The 24,726-nt window shown below is 44.6% G+C and overlaps 1 protein-coding gene across 2 annotated transcripts; it reads right to left on the reverse strand.

Moving 5' to 3' along the window:
* Positions 1–770: 770 nt before the first annotated feature.
* Positions 771–24,317, reverse strand: smad1 (SMAD family member 1). 2 transcript variants are annotated; one of them, XM_038981847.1, is made up of 7 exons: positions 24,236–24,317; positions 10,569–11,183; positions 7,199–7,480; positions 5,974–6,090; positions 3,667–3,888; positions 2,299–2,555; positions 771–2,117 (listed from the first exon to the last, which is right to left on the reverse strand). In XM_038981847.1, exons 2-7 carry the CDS (start codon positions 10,966–10,968, stop codon positions 1,974–1,976), a joined length of 1,422 nt encoding a protein of 473 aa, XP_038837775.1. In that variant the 5' UTR covers positions 10,969–11,183; positions 24,236–24,317; the 3' UTR covers positions 771–1,973. The 2 variants fall into 2 exon arrangements, with proteins under 2 accessions (XP_038837775.1, XP_038837774.1); XM_038981846.1 differs by having other exon boundaries at positions 7,175–7,480.
* Between the last annotated feature and the right edge of the window lie 409 nt (positions 24,318–24,726).

Raw genomic sequence — 24,726 nt, forward strand, 5'->3', positions numbered from 1 at the left:
CCACACAATGTGTCATAATATCCATAAACCCTAGCGGTCAAACAGAGAAATGGTTCCAATCGTTTTTCCACCATTCATTTTTCCCATAGGGGATTTTAGAAACATTTCAAATGAGGGCTGTGTTTCATGAAGGCTTACCTTGGCTTGACGTTTTGATAACCGTGTAAATCTCTCTAGGACAAGGTGACTTTTAGTAATATATTCGCCCCCAAAAATGAAACGCTAATTAGCTGCTAATGTGGCTATCATAAAGGACTATAAATGCCATGATGATCTGGATGAGCCTGCCGAATCGAGGCAAAGGTAAGAAACTCTGGATTAACTATCTAATGTTAGCTAAATGCAGTAATGAATAAATTGGTTACATTTCTTTAAATGAACAATTCTGTTAAGTGTCTTGTGCAAGTTCTAAATTGACAATACCTGATAGCAAAGGTATCAGCTAGCGATGACGTGCAGGAGCTTGAAGGGATTTGTAGTTTTGCATGATGTCTACTTTGATGGTAATTAGCATTTACAAATCTGAGAGTAAATAGCGTAATATACTGATAAAAGTCACCTTGTCCAAGAGAGATTTACATGGTTATCAAAACATCACGCCGGGGTAAGCCTACACAAATCACAGCCCTTATTTGAAGTGTTTCTAAAATCCCCTATGGGAAAAATGATTGGAACCATTTCCCTGTTTGACCACTAGGTTTTATGGGTATTATGACACCTCCACTGTGGGGCTCTATGTGACTCTACAATTGATTATTTTCTTTTTTTGCTGTACCATGCACAGCTAGGGTCAAACTGAACTATCATACGCTTGTGCCCATCTCTGTCTCTGTTTAGTGTCATTCTTCAGTCACTACCTAAACAAGCCAAACGGTGATTTGCTACACTAAACCAAACTACGCGTTTGCAAAACCGACTGCACAGCACTTTGCTCTAATGTTGAGTATGCCTAAAACACGATTAAAATCGTTAAATTCAGTTGTAACATGGGTGTAACACAAGAAGAGAAATATTTATTTATGTACAATTTTTTAAATCTTATGTCCTGTGAGCACAATCCCACAATGCCCACCTCACTCTCCCGCCCCGCTCCCACTGATGCCCTCTCCTGATTTCTCCTCATGACAGGGTTTGTAAATAATCTAAAGGGATTTTATGTAGGGGTCTTTTTCTTCAACTCTTTTTATTTCCCAAAACCTAAAAAATTACATTTTTAGGGTTCTGGGGGAGACATTTGTATTTACTGACCTCAGTATCTTCATAGGTTCTAAATATGTTCATAAGAAACATAATATTTCTACATTTTTTCATCCATATTGGTTGTCTTCCAATCCTTCCAATTCTGTACACATTTATTATCGTTGTAACAACACATGAAACTGGCTGTATGGGTTTCCAATGTTAACCCAAAAAACAGGGGAAGGGAAGGGAAAAGAAAGAGGAAAAACTGCCGGAACAAGATCAGGGACCCATATTCTATGTTCAGGTCCCACCAGTCCATATAAATGTATTCATTATGATCTAAAAGGCCAAACTGATCCTCGTTCAGACTCTTTCTGAATATGGGCCCCATATGAGGGGGATACTTTGCGTAATGCTGAATTGATGATTAGTTTATAATGATTTGAGTCTGATTGATAATTATTACAGTTGGTCACAAAGATCAAGTATCTTCCAGATGCTTCTATCTCGTCCCCCCCCACACATCCCAGTCTGCAATGTGCCCAATTTCAGACATAATCCCTCAAGTACAAACCCACCAGGGTTGGGGTCAATTCCATTTCAATTCAGTCAATACAGTAAATAAACTGAATTTCCTATTTTAATTTAGATTCTCTTAAAATTCCAGTTTACTTCCTGAATTGACTGATTTCAATTAGAATTGACCCCCACCCTGAAACCCACCCATCCTCCCCTCCACTGGAACCTAAATGCTGGGTTTGGACAGCCCTGGGGCCTGGGGACAGTTTCGTCTAGGACACGGAGGAGATGGGGTTGTGGGGGGAACCCATCTGGGTTAGCACCTTGTCCAGCCACTGCAGAGGACCGTGCAGGTGAATCTCAATCCAGCAGGGGGTGCTGGTCACGTCCTGGCGGTGGTACTCTGCACCCCAGCCCTGGGAGAGCAAGAGGAAGAGAGATATTCTCTTTAGGGACAGGTATTATCATCATGGCTCTTTCAATCGTATTTCCTTTATTCTTTGAATTTTCTCGTCTTCATCTCATGACCCATCATTCATTCTGAACCCTTTAACATTATATTCTCTATATTATGGGATGTATGTCTATGACGGTTACCTTGACGAAGCTCATGCGGATGGTGCACATCTTGGTCAGCTCGTAGACAGCCTCAAACCCGTGGTTGACGGACTGGGCCAGCAGCTCAGCAAACTCCTGGTTGTTAAAGATCTTGAGGCTGCAGCCGCTGGGGATCTTACAGACAGTGGTGGGGTGGAAGCCATGGTGGTAGTTACAGTTCCGACTCTGGACGAAGATGCTGCTGTCACTCAGACATTCAGCATACACTTCACCACCCACATAGTACAGGTGAACTCCTGGGGAGAGTGGAAGAGAGGGTTACATTGGATTAGAATGGAGTAGAGTACAGTAGTACAGGTGGACTCCTGGGGAGAGGGGAAGATAGGGTTACATGGGACTAGAATGGAGTAGAGTACAGTAGTACAGGTGAACTCCTGGGGAGAGGGGAAGAGAGGGTTACATGGGACTAGAATGGAGTAGAGTACAGTAGTACAGGTGGACTCCTGGGGAGAGGGGAAGAGAGGGTTACATGGGACTAGAATGGAGTAGAGTATAGTAGTACAGGTGGACTCCTGGGGAGAGGGGAAGAGAGGGTTACATGGGACTAGAATGGAGTAGAGTACAGTAGTACAGGTGGACTCCTGGGGAGAGGGGAAGAGAGGGTTACATGGGACTAGAATGGAGTAGAGTACAGTAGTACAGGTGGACTCCTGGGGAGAGGGGAAGAGAGGGTTACATGGGACTAGAATGGAGTAGAGTACAGTAGATTAGAATGGAATAGAATATTGTTGCCTTTGGCAACTTGCTTGGATTCTTAATTGATCCATTAAAATTCTGATTGGACAGCACCACTCCTCTTTAGCCACAGCCCATAACACACTGTATCTGAGCAGCTTACCGATCTCTGCAGCTGTACATAGCCCATCTGTAAATAGCCCACCCAACTACCTACCTCATCCCCATATTGTTTTTATTTACTTTTTAAAAATCTTTTGCACACCAGTATTTCTACTTGCACATCATCATCTGCACATCCATCACTTCAGTGTTAATTTGCTAAATTGTAATTTCTTCGCTACTATGGCCTATTTATTGCCTTACCTCCTTACTCCATTTGCACACACTGTATATAGATTTTTCTATTGTGTTATTGACTGTACTTTTGTTTATCCTATGGGTAACTCTGTGTTGTTTTTTGTCGCACTGCTTTGCTATATCTTGGCCAGGTCGCAGTTGTAAATGAGAACTTGTTCTCAATTGGCCTACCTGGTTAAATAAAGGTGAAATAAAAAAAAATAAACACTGACACTAACAATTGAACCAGTCCTGTGGACAGTGTGTCCATGGCCTTATATTTGGGATAATATAAGGCAATATAAGAGTGTTCCCATCCATGGCCATTTTTACCTTTGCCAATGTGTCGCCGGGTGTTCTCTATGGTTGAGTTGCGGTTGACGTTGGAGAGGAGGCCCAGGCAGAAACGGTTGCGGTTGTTGGACGGGTCGGTGAAGCCGTCGACCAGGACGCTAGTAGAGTTGGCCTGGAACGCCTCGCCCACCCGGTTGTTCAACTCGTAGTACACTATAGAGCACCAGTGTTTAGGTTCCTCGTAGGCCACCGGCTGAACATCTAGGAGACAGGGAGGGGAAAGGGAGGAGAAAGGGAGGAGAAGACAGGGAGGAGAAAGGGAGAGGAAGGGAGGAGAGGAGACAGGGATGAGAGGGAGGTTGTTCAGCTTGTCGTACACTATGAAGCACCAGTGTTTGTCCTCCTCGTAGGCCACCGGCTGAACATCTGTACAGGATGTCAAACACACACAGAAAGGGTGAGATGTGTGTATGATCAGACACACACACACACAGTAAGACATTTAAGCGCACACGCACGCACGTGCAGATTGACTAGAGTGGCTCATGAGCATCAAGCCTTCTGTTCTGATAAAGTTCAAGTCTGTCTGTCTAGTCTGACTTTGAGCTGCAGTCTGATATAGCGGATGTTAATCTTTCATCTCCTTCTTCCTTTACTAGGATTAGAAAAAAAAAATGTTGATTTGTATGTTGATGACAAAACGTGGGAAAGGTGTATGAAATGTGTGGTATGTGACGTTAAGTCTGAGTACACACAGAGAGCTATAGGTCATGTTTGCATACAACAGAAACAGAAAATCAATGCTGACAAATCCATCCAACCCCACTAGACTGACTGTGGTCAGTCTGGACAGGGCCAGTCTTGATCAAATACTGTCCACTGACTGCGGGCAGTCTAGTCTGGTCTAGGATCAGTATTTATTGAGTCAAGCAGTCAGTCAATAGACCAAGCCGATGCCCGCCTGGTGCCGTCTCTCTCTGCCCGGTATCTTGGGTGAGCTTTATGCCAGCTGGCCCCCTCTCTCTAAAGGAGGGAGGGAGAGTTTATCCAAGCGGCATACTCCTTCCTAACTTCCTCTGCTGAGAGTAGCGGCCATCAGGTGTATTTGGTCTATGCTTTTCCTAGATCCATCGGCCCGGCCCACAATGGAAACGGCCCGGACCTCTAGAACACTACACAGGATGCAGCTTGGGGAAGGACAGAAAATTCCCCAATCACCACTTCCAGGGAGTATTTCTCCACACCCATTGCAATATCCATCTGTGTGGGTGGGGATATTACCGTGACTGGATGCATAACAATTATATAGGGAGATTGGTAAGGAGATTGCAATACTGGTTTTAGCAAGCGTAAACAGTTTGTACAATTCTGCCCAATACCTTGGCTGCTGAAAGTATCAACAGACTTTGTACTGTAGACACCTCAAAATTGCTTCGACTTCAAAAATCAAACCCCTTTAACACCTTATCTTTTGCCATGTAAATAGCCTGCATGACTGGTGGCATACATGGCGTTTGCGTATGGACTGGCTGTTCAGATGTGTGATGTGTAGGAATGCCAGATCTCCACAGCAACTAACGATTGACTGAACCACAGTTGAGGTAGGTGGTAGCAAACAAGGGTTCTCAACAAGGTTTTTTTTATTTGAAACAAGTGTTTCAGATATAAAAGTTGGATGTAATTAGTGAGGCCAATTCTTAACAAGTTCTTAACGACCTTTCAGTTAATTACCACCGGCAGAGATGATGTCAGCCAGAAGCTTTTAAAGGCCTCGTAAAAACTGCTCTGAGACCAGATTTAATTGGCAGACTCTCTGATCTTTCCTCTGGGTTGCATGTATAGACTGACGCTTTTGTGTTCATCATACTGAAATCTAAAACCTACTGCCTCAAAATGGTGTGAGATACTCAGCTTTTCTGAACATGGATACGCATTCATGTTATTTTCCCATTTACCCTGCATTAATGATCATATAAAATTCCCTATAAATTCTCTTTTTATTGAATATATGAAGGAAATTGTTTTCTAGCTAATCTTTTCCAACTCATGATGTGCAATTTTGAAGGTCATCACATGAATCACCCCTTACCCCGTAAGTTTTTCTTACTAGCTTTACTGCATGCATGAGAACTTTAATGAACACTACCACAAACCCCAACAACCACGACTACTTTTCAAGTGTTATTTTCAACTACATAGCCTATTAAAACTGAGTTTGATTCACCACGACAAATAAAAAGCAGTGTGTCATGGTTGCGTACTTGTACCCAGAAAACCCCTTGCACCTGTAGTACGAGCTGGTGGGGCCGCTGACAGCTCTAAGTGGGTGATGTCACAGCTGATTACCTGGCCTGTTGCTGATCTCCAGGGGCAACGCGGGGACCATCAGGTTGGTGTCCATGGGCTGGGGGCAGTCCTGAGTCATCCGCTCCTCTGGGGGCAAGTAGGCTGGAGGAGGGGTCTCTGGAGGAGGGCAGGGAGAGGGGTGAGAGGGGGTTTAAACCAGAGAGAAAGAAGTCTTCCAACTGTCACTATACTGAACATTGACTTACCAGCTTTATCTGTTTTAGAGCCTTTGGTTTAGTCCAACATACTGACAAAAACACCTTTACCTACACCAGGGTTTCCCAAAGTCCTCGGGACCCCAAGGGGTGCACGTTTTGGGTTTTGCCCTAACACTACACAGCTGATTCAAATAGCCAACAGGCTTTGATCATTTGAATCAGCTGTGTAGTGTTAGGGCAAAAACTAAAACGTGCACTCATTGGAGTCCCGAGGACCGAGTTTGGGAAACGCTGACCTACACAGTACAGCTACCTGAATATTCCTGTCATACGTCCTTTACTTACTGTCATCACCTACAGTAAGTCTATTGCTGCTTAGCCTATTCCATTGTTTATATTGGATCAGCCATTTGCCTAGCACACACATATACACTGAGTGTCCAAAACATTATGAACACCTGCTCTTTCAATGACATAGACTGACCAGGTGAATCCAGGTGAAAGCTATGATCCCTTATTGATATCACTTGTTAAATCCACTTAAATAAGTGTAGATGAAGGGGAGGAGACAGGTTAATAAGGGATGTTTAAGCCTTGAGACATGGATTGTGTATGTGTGCCATTCAGAGGGTGAATGGGAAGACAAAATATTGAAGTGCCTTTGAACAAGGTATGGTAGTAGGTGCCAGGTCGAACCGGTTTGAGTGTGTCAAGAACTGCAACGCTGCTGGGTTTGTCAACCTCAACAGTTTCCCGTGTGTATCAAGAATGACCCACCACCCAAAGGACATCCAGCCAACTTGACACAACTGTGGGAAGCATTGGAGTCAACATGGGCCAGCATCCCTGTGGAACGCTTTTGACACCTTGTAGAGTCCATGCCCCGACCAATTGAGGCTGTTCTGAGGAAAAGGGTCTGCAACTCAATATTAGGAAGGTGTTCATAATGTTTTGTACACAGTGTAGATACCCAAGAGGGTGATGGCATAATTCAATACATTGTTACCACACTAACCGTTATAAAAGTTATTAGTGAATTGTACCTGGCATCTGACCTGGCGGCTCACCTGGCATCTGAAATGGGCTGCCTGGGTCAGAGCTGGTAGGGGAGTGGGGGAAGGTTGCACTGCTGCCACTACCAGGGGAGCCGGGGTAGCTGTTACCCCCAGGGGAGTGTGTCTGTGTCTGGGGGAAGTTCATCTGGGTGTTCGCCTGGGAGAAGGACTCTGGGAAGGTGGCGTTCTGGGGCATGTGGGGCTCGTTCTGGTGCAGAGGGTTGCGGAAGCGTGGTAGCATGCTGTGTTTGGCATTGAACTCGCTATTCCGCGGGACCAACACCGGGGGCAGCACTGAGACAGAGGGGAAGGAGAGAGGACATCAGGGTCATGTTCAGTTGGCATGAAACCGAAGAAAACAGACAGAAACATGGAGGGACAACCTGGACTTGCCCAATAAGAAAAACATTTTGTTTTCTGCTGTTAAATGTTTTCTGTTGTGTACTCTAATGAACACGACCCAAGGTTAGTTACAGGAGCAGTTTCTGTATCTCTATACTGCTTTGAATGGTAAGTTATGGCCCGATTCTGCACAAAATGGCTGCCGGGTCTGTTGCACCATTGCATAGATAGACACTATATAATACATTCATAATAGGTGAGGCCAGTTTACGTTTCAAATGAAAGGCACATCCAAATACACTCTGCTCTATAATCAATATTCCAATCATTAAATATTCTAGCCTTTACAACTCTCAGCAGACCTATTATTATTCCCCATTTAGTTTCATTGAGATGTACAGAGCCTTTTTAGTTGAATACCTGCTATGATGCAAAGGCTGACCCTGCTAGCAATGGTATTGTGGGTAGTGAGGGTAGGGGGTTAGCCCTCTCTTTGTGTCCCTAAGCCCCATGAGTCCAGTTAGCGTGCGCACACACACACACACACACACACACACACACACACACACACACACACACACACACACACACACACACACACACACACACACACACACACACACACACACACACACACACACACACACACACACACACACACACACACACACACACACACACAGCCAGGATGGACAGAGTTCTTTAATTATAGCATCATAAAATGCCTCTCTCTTTCTCTCTGTCTCTCTCTCTTTCCCTCCTCCCTCTCTCTCTATTCGCTGTGCACATTTGCAGATGCCCCTGCATTTTTGGAATTGCAGCTTGCAGTGTGTTGGTTTAGCCAGCAGTATTTGGCCTCTGTACCAGACATCCTGTTCAGAGAAAACATCTCTGAGGTGAGTGAGTCCATTTATGAAGAATCTATCACATGGAGAAAAATATGATTGTGGCTGGATGGTGATGTGAGGACCATTCAGAGGTATGAGATCAGATATAAACCACTAGAGATCTGTTCCACCAATATCCACAAATAGGTAATAAATATATCATTAAATAATACTGAAACTAAGAGTTTTGTCAATGGAGGCAGGTAGGCTAGCGGTTAAGAGCGTTGGGCTAGTAATCTGAAAAGTCGCTGGTTCAAAACTCCAAGCTGGCAAGGTGAAAAATCTGCCGTTCTGCCCTTGAGTAAGGCAGTGTAACGTTCGTCGTCGGAATGAGACCAAAGCGCAGCGTGGAAAGTGTTCATAATTTAATGTTCAAAAAAACACTCAAACAAAAGGCGAAAACGAAAGCGCACAGTTCTGTCAGGGAAACAACCTAAACAGAAAACAACACCCCACAAAACCCAAACGGAAAATGACAACGTATATATGATCCCCAATCAGAGACAACGATAGACAGCTGCCTCTGATTGGGAACCACACACGGCAAAACAACAAAGAAATAGAAAACATAGATTTTCCCACCCGAGTCACACCCTGACCTAACCAAACATAGAGTTTGACAGGCAGTTAGTTAAACCCCAACAACAACTGCTCCCCAGGTGCCAATTATGTCAATTAAGGCAGCCCCCCACACCTCTCTGATTGGGTTAAATGCAAAAGACACATTTCGGTTGACTGCATTCAGTTGTGCAACTGACTAGGTATCCCCTATCCCAATAAAATGCTACAATGAGAAAGATTACTGGTCAAAAGCTGTGTTTTAAATTCTATTTACAGCATATTCTGTTGACAAATTTAGTTTGAACGTAGTAAAAAAATCTCCTATTGAATACTATTGCATAACCAAATCCCAAGGTCGAGTCTGAACCCTGGCTATTGTTCTATATAAAACTAGTGTCAGGGCGTTTCATGTTATCTGTTCTATCCCGGTGTTACTGCTTTGGGACTAGCTCTGTCTGTCTGTCTGTGTGTGTGTGTGTGTGTGTGTGTGTGTGTGTGTGTGTGTGTGTGTGTGTGTGTGTGTGTGTGTGTGTGTGTGTGTGTGTGTGTGTGTGTGTGTGTGTGTGTGTGTGTGTGTGTGTGTGTGTGTGTGTGTGTGTGTGTGTGTGTGTGATGGGGGAGGTGTGGACGGACAGGTGCTACAGCCCAGTTGTTAAAACAAGTGTGTGAGGCGGGCATCCGCTCCTCCCTCCCATTGTGTGTGGCTTCCTGTCCCCTTCTTCCTCAGAGAAACACCACGTGTGTGTGTGTGTTCCCCGGCCCGACCGGCCGCACAGAGCATGCCAAAAACAAAGCCCTCATTCTCCCCCGGCTGGAATTTCCTGCTACACACACACACACTGACACACACACTCGCCCCCCTTCCTGTAGCACCCTGTGGACAGCTGTTTCTGTCTAGTCAGCTGGGCCTCATCTTCTGCTTAGCAGACAGACAAAAGAGGACATTTGATGTCCCCTGTCCATTAGGGAAACAAATATCTTTCGGTTTCACATACACACACGTATACACACATGTGCATGCGTATAGGCGCACGCACGCACACACATGCATAAATACAGTACACACACGCAAGCACACACAGCTGAGTTTTCTGAGGCATATCTATAGTGTGTGGTGGTGTTTTGTTTCTCCTGAGTCTCAGTTCAGACAGATTAGAACACCTGGCTGACACGGGGAAGATATGAAAGGGGGAAAGGGAGAAAAAAGGAGAGAACATCTGCAGAAACCATGGGAAGGGGAAAGCCATGAGCAGAGACGAGAAAACCATCGGCTGATGATAGGGGAGGAACAGGCTGCTGGGGTGTGTATCTTATGGGTTATGTGTATGGTTCACCATTAATGTTTCATGTTCAAGAGCGATGTGAAGGATCATAGGAAATGCAGGAACTATCAAAACACATTTTGAAAGGGGTCATAAATCAAACATGAAGTAAATGGGGCATTAGGCTGGAAAGATCTAGTGGAGAAACATTTGATATATTTACAGAAAACATAATTAAAAAGCATATCATCCTTGATGATCATTTTACGTTAACTTTTCAGCGCAACATAAACCTTCTAATGTTATAATACCCCCCCCCCCCCCACTCACCTGGACTATCCACTCTCTTGTAGTGGTACGGGTTGATGCAGACATCCTTCTGCTTGGAGCCAAACGGGTACTCACAGCACTCCAGAGCCTTGAGCTCATGATGAGACTGCAGGTCAGGCCACCTCCACACCCTACAGTAGATAACATGGGGTAAGCCTTTCCTGTGGGACACCTGGAGTCTTCCATCCAGGGAGCGAGGGATGGTGACACAGTTACTGGGCTGACCCGGGCAGCTCAGAGCCCTCTCCAACTCCTCCATTGCTCCCTTCTTCTTCTTCAGTTTCTTCACCAGCGCGTCCACGGCTTTCTCCGCCCATTTTTCCTCTTCGTCTCCTTGTTTCCAGCCGAGGAGGCGCTTGACGGCCGGGCTGGTGAAGGAGAACAGGGAGGTGACGTTCATGGTGACGTTTGTGTCTGTCGCCTCTTTGCGACCGTAGCGTTGTCAGGGCGCTACACGTGAGTGTGCGGGGTTAGGTTTTACAATGGAGAGATAGTCCACTTGGTGAGGGAAAAAGTTGGAGGTTAAAAGCTGCTGTTGTATTTTTTTAGGTGCCACTGATGGCTGGGTAGTCCTTGGTCTTCAAAGCTTCAGGACAGAACTTCTGAACAGGACACCTAGGAGGAAGATGGAGGAGATTAAACCAATGCTAACGAAATCTATAACACTTCTAACATAGACAAACAGAGTTCAACAGATTCCCTTCAAGTGGACAGTTGAAGGAAGAGATATCAGTGTTCCCACTAATCTTGCCTGGAAAGCAACTAGCGACCCTCCAAAGGAAACGGAGTGATTCTCTCTATTGGCAGAACAACATTGGCCGTGTGAGGAGAGAGGGCCAATGATGTCACTGTGTTATGACTTCTGGGAATTGACAGCAGTGGGGTCACAATGAACACCGTCCCACTACAGTCAGCAGCCATTCTCCAGATAACTTCCTGTACACACGGCCCTGTTACCGTCACATAACCACTCTCAAATATCACTCAGAGAGAACTCTGTTTCAATATCAACACTAGCAAACTAAGTAGTAGCAGAAGTAATAGGCTAGGTTAGAGCGTTGGGCTAGTAACCGAAAGGTTGCAAGTTCAAATCCCCGAGCTGACAAGGTACAAATCTGTCGTTCTGCCCCTGAACAAGGCAGTTAACCCACTGTTCCTAGGCCGTCATTGAAAAATAAGAGTTTGTTCTTAACTGACTTGCCTAGTTAAATAAAGGTTAAATGTAAGTCGCTCTGGATAAGAGCGTCTGCTAAATGACTTAAATGTAAATGTAAATGTAAGTAGAATGAAGTCATGTATTGGGCATGCATTCTTGGAAGTATGCTAGAAAGGACATTAGATCATAGAACTCTGCCATATCAATGGGGGCAGTTACATAAAATGATCTGCATTATCCAATAACATTCATTATCCAAATTATTTAGTTGAATAAGAAAATACACATAAAACATAAATTTAATTAGACCAACAGAGCAGAATTGTTGAGGTAGGATTTGGCCGCACTTGAAAGGAAACAGAACTTTATTGACTACACTGGGTTTTTATATTATCAAAATAATGTTCTACAAAACACTCAGCAACAAACAGCTTTAAGTGCAGGAATCAGCTAGCGACATCCAGGCCAATAAAAGAGGAAATGCATGGTGAAATTCAGGACAAATGTGCCCCATTCACTGAGGTCCCCTGACACCAATTCACCAGGAGAAACAAGACCACTCTCTCCTTCTGGAGGGGAAATATGAGACCAGGAACTCAATAGTTCATATATCAGCAGTGATGGAAAGTAGCATTTTGGTTGAGGATAGTATAGCCTACCCACCTTTCAGGTACCCACATAAATCTCTGATTTATTGTGCATCCATTTCATTGTAAACATTATATACTGTATCTATCCACCACGACAAAAATACACACATACACAAGTACGCACACACACAAGTATCATAGTTTTACACCCACTGAGTCAGGTACTGCTACTATTACTACTACTATTACCACTGCTACTGCTACTGCTACTACTAATACTTCTAATGCAACTACTATTACTACTGCTGCTGCTTCTATTACTACTACCACTACTATTATTGCTACTACCACTATTACTACTGCTGCTACTACTACTACTATAACTACTGCTACTACTACTACTATAACTACTGCTACTACTACTACTGCTGCTGCTGCTACTATTACTACTACTATTATTGCTGCTGCTACTACTGCTACTACTATTACTACTGATATTACTACTATTACTACTGCTACTACTACTACTACTGCTACTACTATTACTACTACTATTATTACTGCTGCTACTACTACTACTACTGCTGCTAATATTACTACTACTATTATTACTACTGCTGCTGCTACTATTACTGCTACTACTATTACTACTACTGCTACTACTATTACTACTGCTGCTGCTACTGCTACTATTACTACTGCTACTACTACTACTACTACTGCTAATATTACTACTACTGCTACTACTACGATTACGGCTGCTACTACTACTACTACTACTGCTACTACAACTACTATTACTGCTACTACTGCTATTAATACTGCTGCTACTACCACTACTGCTGCTACCTCTACTGCTACTACTACTACTATTAATACTAATACTATTACCACTGCTGCTACTATTACTACTACTACTACTACTATTACACCTACTGCTACTACTACTACTATTAATACTAATACTATTACCACTGCTGCTACTATTACTACTACTACTACTACTATTACACCTACTGCTACTACTACTGCTACTACTACCACTATTACTACTGCTGCTGCTACTATTACTACTACTACTACTACTATTACTACTACTGCTACTACTACTGCTACTACTACTGCTGCTGCTACTATTACTACTACTATTATTACTACTTCTGCTACTATTACTACTACTACTACTACTATTACTACTACTGCTACTACTACTACTATTACTTCTGCTACTATTACTACGACTACTACTACTATTACTACTGCTGCTACTACTACTGCTACTACTACTACTATTACTACTGCTGCTACTAATACTTCTAATGCTACGACTATTACTACTGCTACTATTACTACTGCTGCTGCTACTATTATTACTACTACTACTATTACTACTGCTGCTACCACTACTACTACTACTGCTACTATTACTACTATTATTACTACTTCTGCTGCTGCTACTATTACTATTACTGCTAGTATTACCACTACTACTGCTACTACTACTACTATTACTACTGCTGCTGCTACTATTACTACTTATATTACTATTACTGCTGCTACTACTAATACTACTACTACGGCAGCTATTACTACTACTGTTTACTACTACTACTGCTACTATTACTATTGCTACTACTATTACTACTGCTACTACTGCTGATGCTACTATTACTACTGCTAATAATACTACTACTACTAATAATAATATTACTACTACTACTGCTGCTATTATCACTACTACTACTACTACTATTACTACTGCTACTATTACTACTACTACTATTACTACTATTACTACTACTACTACTACTACTACTATTACAACTGCTACTACTACTATTACTGCTACTACTGCTGCTGCTACTACTACTACTACTACTGCTGCTACTATTACTACTGCTACTATTACTACTACGATTATTACTACTGCTGCTTCTGCTACTATTACTACTACTAATATTACCACTACTGCTGCTACTACTACTACTACTATTACCACTACTACTACTATTACTACTGCTACTACTACTATTACTACTGCTGCTGCTACTGCTACTATTACTACTGCTACTACTACTATTACTACTACTACTACTGCTAATATTACTACTACTGCTAATATTACTACTACTGCTACTATTACTACTACCACTACTGCTACTGCTACCATTACTACTACTGCTACTAGTACTACTGCTAGTACTACTACTACACACTAACAGGCAGTGATGGTTCTGTGAGAACAGGTGCTGTTTACAACAGCTGGGTGTGTGTGTGTGTGTGTGTGTGTGTGTGTGTGTGTGTGTGTGTGTGTGTGTGTGTGTGTGTGTGTGTGTGTCTGGAGGGGTGCCATTGGAGGCCTGCTATTGCTAACCACACTGACAGGGGAGCTAAAAGCTCCTCCTATATTTAGCCTAGCCGCCCAAACACATTTGCTAATTTAAAAAGCGGTGTAAGGGGAGGGGAGAGGTATGTATGCAAAGGTATGTGTTTTATTGTATGTGTGTGTGTGTGTGTGTGTGTGTGTGTGTGTGTGTGTGTGTGTGTGTGTGTGTGTGTGTGTGTGTGTGTGTGTGTGTGTGTGTGTGTGTGTGTGTGTGTGTGTGTGTGTGTGTGTGTGTGTGTGTGTGTGTGTGAGAGATGGAGAAAGAGAGAGATAAGCTACATCAAGGGAAACCTGGGTTTGAGGGCAGATATCCTCTGTCTGGCCTGCTGCTGACCAGGGCCAGGCCCACTCCCATGACACCACATTGAAGCAGCATTATGTTTCAGCCATATGGGAGGAAGTATAGTTGAAGTCAAAAGTTTACATACACCTTAGACAAATACATTTAAACTCAGATTTTCACAATTCCTGACATTTAATCCTAGTAGAAATTCCCTGTCTTAGGTCAGCTAGGATCACCACTTTATTTTAAGAATGTGACATGTCAGAATAATAGTAGAGAGAATAATTTATTTCAGCTTTTATTTCTTTCATCACATTCCCAGTAGGTCAGAAGTTTACATACACTCAATTAGTATTTGGTAGCATTGCCTTTAAATTGTTTAACTTGGGTCAAATGTTTCAGGTAGCCTTCCACAAGCTTCCCGCAATAAGATGGATGAATTTTGGCCCATTCCTCCTGACAGAGCTGGTGTAACTGAGTCAGGTTTGTAGGCCTCCTTGCTGGCACACGCTTTTTCAGTTCTGCCCACAAATTTTCTATAGGATTGAGGTCAGGGCTTTGTGATGGCCACTCCAATACCTTGACTTTGTTGTCCTTAAGCCATTTTGTCACAACTTTGGAAGTATGCTTGGGGTCATTGTCCATTTGGAAGACCCATTTGCGACCAAGCTTTAACTTCCTGACTGATGTCTTGAGATGTTGCTTCAATATATCCACATAATTTTCCTGCCTCATGATGCCATCTATTTTGTGAAGTGCACCAGTCCCACTGGCAGCAAAGCACCCCCACAACATGAGGCTGCCACCCCCGTGCTTCACGGTTGGGATGGTGTTCTTCGGCTTGCAAGCCTCCCCCTTTTTCCTCCAAACATAACTATGGTCATTATGGCAAAACAGTTATATTTTTGTTTCATCAGACCAGAGAACATTTCTCCAAAAATGACGATCTATGTCCCCATGTGCTGTTGCAAACCAGATTTTTTGCGACTGCACTTGAAGAAACTTTCAAACTTTCTAGAAATGTTCCAGATTGACTGACCTTCATGTCTTAAAGTAATGATGGATTGTCATTTCTCTTTGCTTATTTGAGCTGTTCCTGCCATTATATGGACTTCGTCTTTTACCAAATAGGGCTATCTTCGGTATACCACCCCTACTTTGTCACAACACACCTGTTAATTGAAATGCATTCCAGGTGACTACCTCATGAAGCTGGTTGAGAGAATGCCAAGAGTGTGCACAGCTGTCATCAAGGCAAAGTGTAGCTACTTTGAATAATCTGATTTGTTTAACACTTTTTTGGTTACTACATGATTCCATATGTGTTATTTCATAGTGTTGATGTCTTCACTTTTGTTCTACAATGTAGAAAATAGTAAAAATAAAGTAAAACCCTTGAATGAGTAGGTGTGTCCAAACTTTTGACTGGTACTGTATGTTACCCAGAGCATCTTTCCAGAAAATATGTATTTTTAAGTTGTAGATTTTATTGTGCATTTATGACTTTTGTAAATTGTGTCAAATAATTCAGCATTAGCTGCCATTGATACTGTGTTGCCTTACTGAATTTGAAATAAACCATTCTCTCTCTTACAGGTTTTCCCGCCATTCTGGGATGAGATTCCCTTTCCATGAATGGAAAAGGAGAGAAAATTTAACAGCAATGATACACAACTCAATACCAAAGACAGCTCTTGTCTGTCAATCTCAAACACAACCCTGCTTTGATGGGTCAGTCAGTCAGACAGTCAGTCAGACATTCAGTCAGACAATCAGACAGACAGTCAGTCAGTCAGACAATCAGACAGACAGTCAGTCAGACAGTCGGTCAGACAGTCAGATAGTCAGACAGTCGGTCAGATAGTCAGACAGTCAGTCGGTCAGACAGTCAGTCAGTCAGTCAGTCACACAGACAGTCAGTCAGTCAGTCACACAGACAGTCAGTCAGTCAGATAGTCAGACAATCGGTCAGATTGTCTGACAGTCAGTCAGATAGTCTGACAGTCGGTCAGATAGTCTGACTGTCGGTCAGATAGTCTGACTGTCGGTCAGATAGTCAGATAGTCTGACAGTCGGTCAGATAGTCTGACAGTCAGTCTGACAGTCGGTCAGATAGTCAGATAGTCTGACAGTCGGTCAGATAGTCTGACAGTCGGTCAGATAGTCTGACAGTCACTCAGTCAGACAGTCAGTCACTCAGACAGTCAGTCAGTCAGACAGACAGTCAGTCAGTCAGTTAGTCGACAGCCCATCACACCACATGCTCCGGACCAGCTGCAAAAAAACAACTCGTAATCCAATTCAGATGGAGGATTCCAGGAAAGTAGAGAGTGATAGACTGTAACAGGAACATCTGGACAGACAGGGCTCTCTACACAATCACCTACTGTCAACAACATCATACACTTGGATTAGATCTTCTGGATTTCTCCAGTCCAGACCTTACTTGGGTATTTCCAAACCTGAGGATCTGAAGGGAATAGGTGTGACTTTCGCTCATAGTTAAAAATGGTACGTTTTATTTAGCTATTTCAGTCACACAAAAAACTGGACGTTTCTTCTGTCAATTGCCATCATTAAAATCTACTAATCTCCAACCTGAGGAGGATCTATAATGTATGACCGATATATGATCAGAGTTTGACCAGCGTTACTGTATGAAAAAGGTCAAAATGGGATTGTATTCACGCTTGAAACAGACAATGCTCATATGGGGTTGTCTGTGGCCCAGTCAAAATAGAATGGGGCCGGTGTTGTGCCCTACTCTGGACTGTATAGAAAGGGGCCGGTGTTGTGCCCTACTCTGGACTGTATAGAATGGGGGCCGGTGTTGTGCCCTACTCTGGACTGTATAGAATGGGGGCCGGTGTTGTGCCCTACTCTGGACTGTATAGAATGGGGGCCGGTGTTGTGCCCTACTCTGGACTGTATAGAATGGGGGCCGGTGTTGTGCCCTACTCTGGACTGTATAGAATGGGGGCCGGTGTTGTGCCCTACTCTGGACTGTATAGAATGGGGCCGGTGTTGTGCCCTACTCTGGACTGTATAGAATGGGGCCGGTGTTGTGCCCTACTCTGGACTGTATAGAATGGGGCCGGTGTTGTGCCCTACTCTGGACTGTATAGAATGGGGCCGGTGTTGTGCCCTACTCTGGACTGTATAGAATGGGGCCGGTGTTGTGCCCTACTCTGGACTGTATAGAATGGGGCCGGTGTTGTGCCCTACTCTGGACTGTATAGAATGGGGCCGGTGTTGTGCCCTACTCTGGACTGTATAGAATGGGGCCGGTGTTGTGCCCTACTCTGGACTGTATAAAATGGGGGCCGGTGTTGTGCCCTACTCTGGACTGTATAGAATGGGGCCGGTGTTGTGCCCTACTCTGGACTGTATAGAATGGGGCCGGTGTTGTGCCCTACTCTGGACTGTATAGAATGGGGGCCGGTGTTGTGCCCTACTCTGGACTGTATAGAATGGGGCCGGTGTTGTGCCCTACTCTGGACTGTATAGAATGGGGGCCGGTGTTGTGCCCTACTCTGGACTGTATAGAATGGGGCCGGTGTTGTGCCCTACTCTGGACTGTATAGAATGGGGCCGGTGTTGTGCCCTACTCTGGACTGTATAGAATGGGGCCGGTGTTGTGCCCTACTCTGGACTGTATAGAATGGGGGCCGGTGTTGTGCCCTACTCTGGACTGTATAGAATGGGGCCGGTGTTGTGCCCTACTCTGGACTGTATAGAATGGGGGCCGGTGTTGTGCCCTACTCTGGACTGTATAGAATGGGGCCGGTGTTGTGCCCTACTCTGGACTGTATAGAATGGGGCCGGTGTTGTGCCCTACTCTGAACTGTATAGAATGCGGCTGGTGTTGTGCCCTACTCTGGACTGTATAGAATGGGGCCGGTGTTGTGCCCTACTCTGGACTGTATAGAATGGGGCCGGTGTTGTGCCCTACTCTGAACTGTATAGAATGCGGCCGGTGTTGTGCCCTACTCTGGACTGTATAGAATGGGGACGGTGTTGTGCCCTACTCTGGACTGTATAGAATGCGGCCGGTGTTGTGCCCTACTCTGGACTGTATAGAATGGGGCCGGTGTTGTGCCCTACTCTGGACTGTATAGAATGGGGACGGTGTTGTGCCCTACTCTGGACTGTATAGAATGGGGCCGGTGTTGTGCCCTACTCTGGACTGTATAGAATGGGGCCGGTGTTGTGCCCTACTCTGGACTGTATAGAATGGGGCCGGTGTTGTGCCCTACTCTGGACTGTATAGAATGGGGACGGTGTTGTGCCCTACTCTGGACTGTATAGAATGGGGCCGGTGTTGTGCCCTACTCTGGACTGTATAGAATGGGGCCGGTGTTGTGCCCTACTCTGGACTGTATAGAATGGGGCCGGTGTTGTGCCCTACTCTGGACTGTATAGAATGCGGCCGGTGTTGTGCCCTACTCTGGACTGTATAGAATGCGGCCGGTGTTGTGCCCTACTCTGGACTGTATAGAATGCGGCCGGTGTTGTGCCCTACTCTGGACTGTATAGAATGGGGCCGGTGTTGTGCCCTACTCTGGACTGTATAGAATGCGGCCGGTGTTGTGCCCTACTCTGGACTGTATAGAATGGGGCCGGTGTTGTGCCCTACTCTGGACTGTATAGAATGGGGCCGGTGTTGTGCCCTACTCTGAACTGTATAGAATGCGGCCGGTGTTGTGCCCTACTCTGGACTGTATAGAATGGGGACGGTGTTGTGCCCTACTCTGGACTGTATAGAATGGGGCCGGTGTTGTGCCCTACTCTGGACTGTATAGAATGGGGGTCGGTGTTGTGCCCTACTCTGGACTGTATAGAATGGGGCCGGTGTTGTGCCCTACTCTGGACTGTATAGAATGGGGCCGGTGTTGTGCCCTACTCTGGACTGTATAGAATGGGGGCGGTGTTGTGCCCTACTCTGGACTGTATAGAATGGGGGCCGGTGTTGTGCCCTAGTCTGGACTGTATAGAATGGGGCCGGTGTTGTGCCCTAGTCTGGACTGTATAGAATGGGGCCGGTGTTGTGCCCTAGTCTGGACTGTATAGAATGGGGCCGGTGTTGTGCTCTACTCTGGACTGTATAGAATGGGGCCGGTGTTGTGCCCTACTCTGGACTGTATAGAATGGGGACGGTGTTGTGCCCTACTCTGGACTGTATAGAATGGGGCCGGTGTTGTGCTCTACTCTGGACTGTATAGAATGGGGCCGGTGTTGTGCCCTACTCTGGACTGTATAGAATGGGGACGGTGTTGTGCCCTACTCTGGACTGTATAGAATGGGGCCGGTGTTGTGCCCTACTCTGGACTGTATAGAATGGGGCCGGTGTTGTGCCCTATTCTGGACTGTATAGAATGGGGCCGGTGTTGTGCCCTACTCTGGACTGTATAGAATGGGGCCGGTGTTGTGCCCTACTCTGGACTGTATAGAATGGGGCCGGTGTTGTGCCCTACTCTGGACTGTATAGAATGCGGCCGGTGTTGTGCCCTACTCTGGACTGTATAGAATGGGGGAGGGTTTGGGCTACTCTGATAAACTTACATTAGCTTCATACAGAATGTTCTGAGAACAGGAGTGGTAAAAATGTAAATGAGAAACCAAAGGTAATGTGATGGGTAAGGTTTCAGTATCACCTTATTAGTCATCAGACACAATAACTACCAAGCTAGATCACACATTATCTGATAAATGGTTACTACAAGTCATTATTTGATCACTGGTCGTTGGTTACTAAAGGCGACCCCGTAGATCTGTGATAATCTGATATCCGATCCCCCTCCTAAAGGTAAGCCTGACCTACACTTTTCTTTCTTCCCTAAATCACATTAACCTCCCAAACATCTTCCAGCCCTGCCGTCCCCTTCTCTAACCTCTCTTACCCAACAATATACTTAGGGTGTGTCCCAAATGGCACCCTATTCCCTACACAGTGCACATAGTGCTATGGGCCCTATAGGTTGTGTAATATATAGAGAGGATGCCATTTGGGATGCAGTTACGCCTCTCCCTTACAGGACCCAATGAAGCATCACACAAATATCTGTAGAACCCAATGAAGCATCACACAAATATCTGTAGGACCCAATGAAGCATCACACACATATCTGTAGCGGACAGGTCCCACTCTTATCCGCCCTCTGCCCATTTAAGCTGAAACACACGCTGCCGTTTACACAAGAGCTCCATAAAAGTGCCCAGGCAGAGCTATCTATCTATCTCCCTTCCTTGCCTGCCATTCATTCAGCCTGTGTTGGGTTAGTGCGCTAACTGCCGCTAACGCTAACCCGTTGGTGAGTAGTTAGTATAGCCAGGCAGAATTAATGGGAATCAGAGGGATCTAATAGGTTAGCCCATGATCACATGTCATTGACAAGGCCTGTTAGCCTGACCTGTGCCGTTCCAAGCCTGCGCTAGCTGCTAGCCACCAATCCCTACCAACCCCATTGATCATTTTGCGCTAGCTGCTTCAGTCAGTGCTGTTAATCAATTTAGGGGCCGGGGCTGTAGGATGAGGAGCCAGTAATGATGCTCTCTGCTCTCTCCCCAGAGACGGGGCATTATAAAGAAGCTACATTATTTATCAGCAGGGCCTGGATGGGGCCTCCATTAGCCCCCACTCAATTGAGTCGCTGGCAATGAAGGGAGGAGTGGATGGAGAGAGGAATAAAGAGATGCAGAGCGATAAAGAGGAGCGGAGAGAGGGATGAAGAGAGGTAAAGAGGAGAGGAGAGAGGGATGAAGAGATGGAGAGAGATAACGAATAGAGGGATGGGAGAGGAGGGTGTGTGTGTGTGCGTGCGTTCGTTCGTGTGTACGTGCATGTGCAAGTGTGTCTGAGAGAGAGAAAAAGAGTGAACAGAGAGACCAAGGGAGGAAAGAGGGAGAGAGAGAGGAAAAGAGAGAGAGAGGGGGAAAGAGTGAGGAGAGAGAGAGAGGAACGAGGGAGGAGAGCGAAGGGGGATGCAAATTCTCATTAATACACACACTGTCTAGCCTCTCGCGTAAACCTTCCACTTCACACAAGAGTGTTCCCTCTAACTGTCAGCTCAGCAGCCCAACACAAATAGTGACTGTATGGCCTCGTTGTGCTGTCTCCCTCTCACTCTGTGTGGCCTGACCCATCGCCATGGAGGAGGTGTATCTATTCCATGTATTATGTGTTCATTAATACACAGATAACAATCATCAAGTGCCAAAACTGGATGTCAAGTATCGATGAATGATCTCCAAAAAGCAGCAGAGAGAATGTTTCGGCAAGCAAGCCCTCACGAACTAGGCCTACCCACAACACCCAAACAACCATACCTCCCCAGTCTCTACAGTAGACAGAAATAACCAGACAGACAGGAAGACGGAGAGGTGTTGCCCTTGGTGACTAGACACAGCATTGACCCAGGAGGTCTACACAAATCTAGGGTCAGTTATCACACACGCACACATGCGCACACACACACATCCACCACACCTCACGTTAGCCACAGACATAACTCACCCACTGTAACCAACACATGGGCTTTCAATCAGCTATCCCAACCATCCCAGGCATTTGGGGTAAGTGTTGTTTGTGGTGGTTGGGCTGGTGGGGAGAACACCTCTGGCCAATACATCATGAGGGGTCTGGGATGGGATGGGTCGCACATATAGAGAAGGGCTATTCTGAGGATGCCTCTGTCTGAACTGAGAATTATGTTATGGCTGGAGACTGGAACTTGTTTATTCCTATAAGGGGGAAATGTCTCTCCAAGTCCACCATGTGCTGTACCAGACTGAATACAGGAGATGTCCACCTATAGATGAACAGAAGAGGAACTGAGAAATGTGCCATTTCCTCTGTATAAGATCTAGGTTAAATGTCTAAGCTAAGACTGTACTCATTTTTACAGTGTTAACTACACAGAAAAATACCTCATTCTCTGAGATAATGTTGCATATGAATTATCAATATCACTATCAACACTAGGATTTAGAGATACAGTAGACATGTCCCTTTCACTCCTTCTCTTATCCTGTCTTTAGCGAACCCAACATCTATCTGTTATCAGACCATTCCAGAAATATCACATCTTTATAACTATGTAACACAGGCATTGCATCACAATCTTTATATCTATTTAAAAGTTTGAATAAAGCCAAAGTGTCAGTCTACAGTGTGCCCCGCAAAAAAAACAGAAACAAATTGTTCATTTATAATAAAACACAAACCTGATTTTGACAAGAATGCAGCAGGATTCAACAATTGTACTAAATCATGGACAAGGACAAATTCCAGTCCTTTGAGTAATCTGATATGTCATCTTCAATGATGTCAGGAGATCTGGCCCTGCTGCTCAGGGTCTCACAGACACACAGGCTCGCTCTGCATCCATGAGGCATGGAACACACACACACACACACACACACACACACACACACACACACACACACACACACACACACACACACACACACACACACACACACACACACACGTGTGCACACAATGCACGCACACACACGCACACATGCATGTGCACGCGCGCGCAAACACACACGATGGAAAAGATAGATAGCCTATGTTGATTATTTAAAGCAAGTCATTTAGCAATGAGACACAGCTTCCCTCCAAATGGACACTGACGTTGAGATGAAGATCACTGTTAATATCCAATTAAATATCGCAAATCTTGGTTTTGCATCTTGGTTTTGCTGCTACATGCATGATGCATGAACATAAATCAAATAATCTGCATGACATTTACAGATGGAAAGTAAACATGTGTGTCACAAATCTGATGTTGATACTATTGCTGAGTACAAGGGGCCTACATCAGTAGCATATTAGATTTAATCACAACAAATACAGATGGACAGACTGATATCAAACATCATACCAACACAATGCATCACAAAGGTTAACCATCAAAGCAGACTGACACATTGAAATGCACACATTGTGCACACTATAAATATTGTTCACAAGTACGTGTTCCAACTGTAGAATACACGACAATACAATGTTACAAATATGAAATGAATCCCACATTCTACTAACGTTAATTGTCAATCAATCTCTGTTGCCAAATATGATAGACAGAAAAGTTTGAAGCCTTAAAATACACTTTCACTGTCTCTATCCCTTTTAAAAAGTTGCAAATACTATTTTCTTATAAGCAATAGATCTAGTCAACCGAACATACTCATTCCCCCAAGGTTGTTGATGTTTTGACGGGTGAAAAATAAAGTTTACAGTACCTTATAAACAGCTATCAAGCTCGCTCTCAACGCTTCCATACTATACAGCTGCCTGTCTCTGGTCTCCTCGCGCTGGCGTCAGGGAGTCGCAGGGCCGTCGCACCCTCCGCGGAGCGCCAGTATCATGCCGCGGGATACAGTTTAGGGCGGTCCATGAATAACAAGACCTACTTTTACACATCTAACATTTTCATGCACTGTGGAATAAACTATAGAACAATGTATTATTTCGTGGAGTTTTTTAAAAGAGGGCTAGCTCTTTTGCTATTTTGGCAGTGGAGACTCTAGAGCAGCGCCAAGTTGATTGCCTGTAGAGGACTATATACTCATCTGAATCCTATGTTTGTCATTAAAAGATACAGTTATGTGTTACATCTTTTATGTGCAAATTGCATGAATGAGAAAAGAAGTACAGTTAGCATATTTATTTTACGAAGCTGTGAACATGTTTGAGGGTTTGATTCATTGTGATTAGATAGCAGAACATTCTT

Source organism: Salvelinus namaycush, chromosome 42 (genome assembly GCF_016432855.1).
Source record: "Salvelinus namaycush isolate Seneca chromosome 42, SaNama_1.0, whole genome shotgun sequence".
Classification (NCBI taxonomy): Eukaryota; Metazoa; Chordata; class Actinopteri; order Salmoniformes; family Salmonidae; genus Salvelinus; species Salvelinus namaycush.